The sequence below is a fragment of the Phalangium opilio genome, unplaced genomic scaffold (assembly GCF_054372755.1).
Source record: "Phalangium opilio isolate 3A_F unplaced genomic scaffold, DU_Popi_V2 ptg000009l_1, whole genome shotgun sequence".
NCBI lineage: Eukaryota > Metazoa > Arthropoda > Arachnida > Opiliones > Phalangiidae > Phalangium > Phalangium opilio.
The window spans coordinates 16373190-16375299 of record NW_028324146.1 but is presented as its reverse complement, the minus strand read 5'-3'; the positions used below and the strand labels follow the sequence as shown (position 1 = coordinate 16375299).

General features: G+C 47.3%; 1 protein-coding gene across 1 annotated transcript; it reads right to left on the bottom strand.

The window, feature by feature from the left end:
- Positions 1–820: 820 nt before the first annotated feature.
- Positions 821–1660, bottom strand: LOC149716537 (sentrin-specific protease 3-like). Its single transcript, XM_089844895.1, has one exon. It carries the CDS (start codon positions 1658–1660, stop codon positions 821–823), a length of 840 nt encoding a protein of 279 aa, XP_089701021.1.
- Positions 1661–2110: the final 450 nt, after the last annotated feature.

Here is a 2110-nt window from a genome sequence, read left to right as displayed (position 1 = left end):
TTCAAGACACACGAATCATTAGCTTCGATTTTGGGTTACAAAAACCTTCTCAATATACAAGGGTTGAGCGATAGACCAGCCAGGTTAAACCATCTCGATTAGATATTTATTGCGATCTTGTCGAAGGGCAAATTGGTAACACGCACGCCTCCCTCTTATGAATCATACCAATCGAAGACAAGAAGAACGGGCATACCGTGTTCCTTACGTTTCTCTCACCCAATTACGTCCCTTTGTCAAAAATTATATCAGCGAGGTTGGCAATCATATTGTCACGTCAGTGAAAGTACGAAGAAAATATAAGTAAAAATAACTTTATTCAGTCTTTTAACGTAGGTATGTAAGTACCGGCTGTAAGTCGTACTTGACGCGGGGAGATGTTCCCTTAGTAGGGGCTGAGCCTTGGGCCTTATCCCTCTACTAAGAGCGGAGAAGCTAGAGAGTGTAGCAGGGGCTGGACCTTAGATCTTATCCCTCTGCTAGCTATCAGCTATTGCTTACTCGAAGCCAGGGCGAAGCGGCCTTTTATACTCTCCTCGCATGCCGAGGGCAATTTAGGAAATTAGAGGACACGTTCGCACTGGCTTCTCAATCTATTCCCGACAGCTCCCCATATAAAATAGCGCCGGCCCGGCGATCAACATAAATACAGTAAAAATACAAATATACAAAGAAAATACAATATGAGCATGCGAACATAAAATTGAAAATGAGAATGATTAAATGTATTTAGTTATTCGATATAACCAATTTAAAATGAGAATGATTAAAATAGTTACTCAGTTTTATTGTTTATAGTTTTGCAGTTTATGGTAGTTATTTACATGGTTGATGAGCGAAGACTCAGCACTGTAAGTTCGTCGCGAATGCGTTGGCGAATGGGCAGAATGTCTTTAGCGGAGAAGGAGAAGTCGCGGTCAGCGATCGCGTGTCGCGCAAATTCGATGCAAAAAACACCGCTGTCGACACCGTTCATCTGTCGCGGTAAAGTCGGTGGAATGGTATCGAAGTCCTCAAAATTGAGGCCGAGAATTCCGCGTTTGGAGGATTCGACCCGGAGAAACGACGAAAGTTCGTTAAGCAGTTTGCGGTTGGGGGGAAATGAATCTAAATGAGGGAATTGTTGTCTGTCGATGTAGATAAAAATGAGACTCCAATGGTTGAAGCGTCGTACCGGGATAAAGAGCATAGAGACGCCGAATAAATCTTCCACGTGTGACACGCATAGTGAAGCTTTGTTGATGCCGTGTTGAAGGAGAACGGAGTAGAAACTTGACGGGAAGAAGTATGATGGTCTAGGCGAGTGTGAACGGAGCAGCTGGAAGTACTGGTCAATAATTTCCGGCGTGAGGCAGTGATTGTTAATGTTGGCACAGTTTTGATGATTGACAGGTCGTAGAAATTTAAAGTCCAGATGAATTGCGGAAGATGATGGTAATACTGGATTGATTTTCATGATTCGTCGAATGAGTTGTTTTCGTTGGCGTTTGGCGTACCTCATCTTAATGGTTAATACTTGTACCGTATCGGTCAGGAGATGTGCGGAAGCGAGTCGATCGGCGAAGTGTCGGTGAAGAAGTGGTGGTTGGAGAAACGGAGCTGGTGCCGGTCGTGGGACAACTGTATGGTATTGACGATTGTTCATTTCCAGGAGCGTCATTTATTGTAATTGAAGAAGCTGGAGAACCCTCGGTACAATAGAAGTGGGTGACTGCCACTGGCGAATCGTTAAAGTGCACCCTCTTTGTAGGTTCTGGAATTGAAGTCGGCAATTCTTCTCGCGGATGGTATGGTTTCAGTCTTTCGGCAGATACGAGATCCCCCTCCGGCTTCCTTGGGGTGCCCCCCCCCTTGGGAGCAGAGCAAAAGCCTTGTCGTGGCGGAGGGGGCCCGAGTTCGGTGTGCCGGTTAGGATGGTTCCTTGGGCTTGCCCTTGGTTCGGACCTTTCCCTGCCCCGTTCCGCGAACGTTTGGCTCGGCCGCCTCGCCCCGCCCAGGTGTTGCTATGGCTCATTCCCAGCTCTTGGCAACCCTCTGGGGGCCGCGGATACATTTTTGGACCGTATGGCACTGCTGTGCTCGGAGGGCGATCCCCCGGCCCCTCGAGCCT

Coding starts and splice junctions, on each gene's coding strand:
- LOC149716537 (XM_089844895.1), bottom strand. CDS start 1,660: ATGACGCTCCTGGAAATGAACAATCGTCAATACCATACAGTTGTCCCA.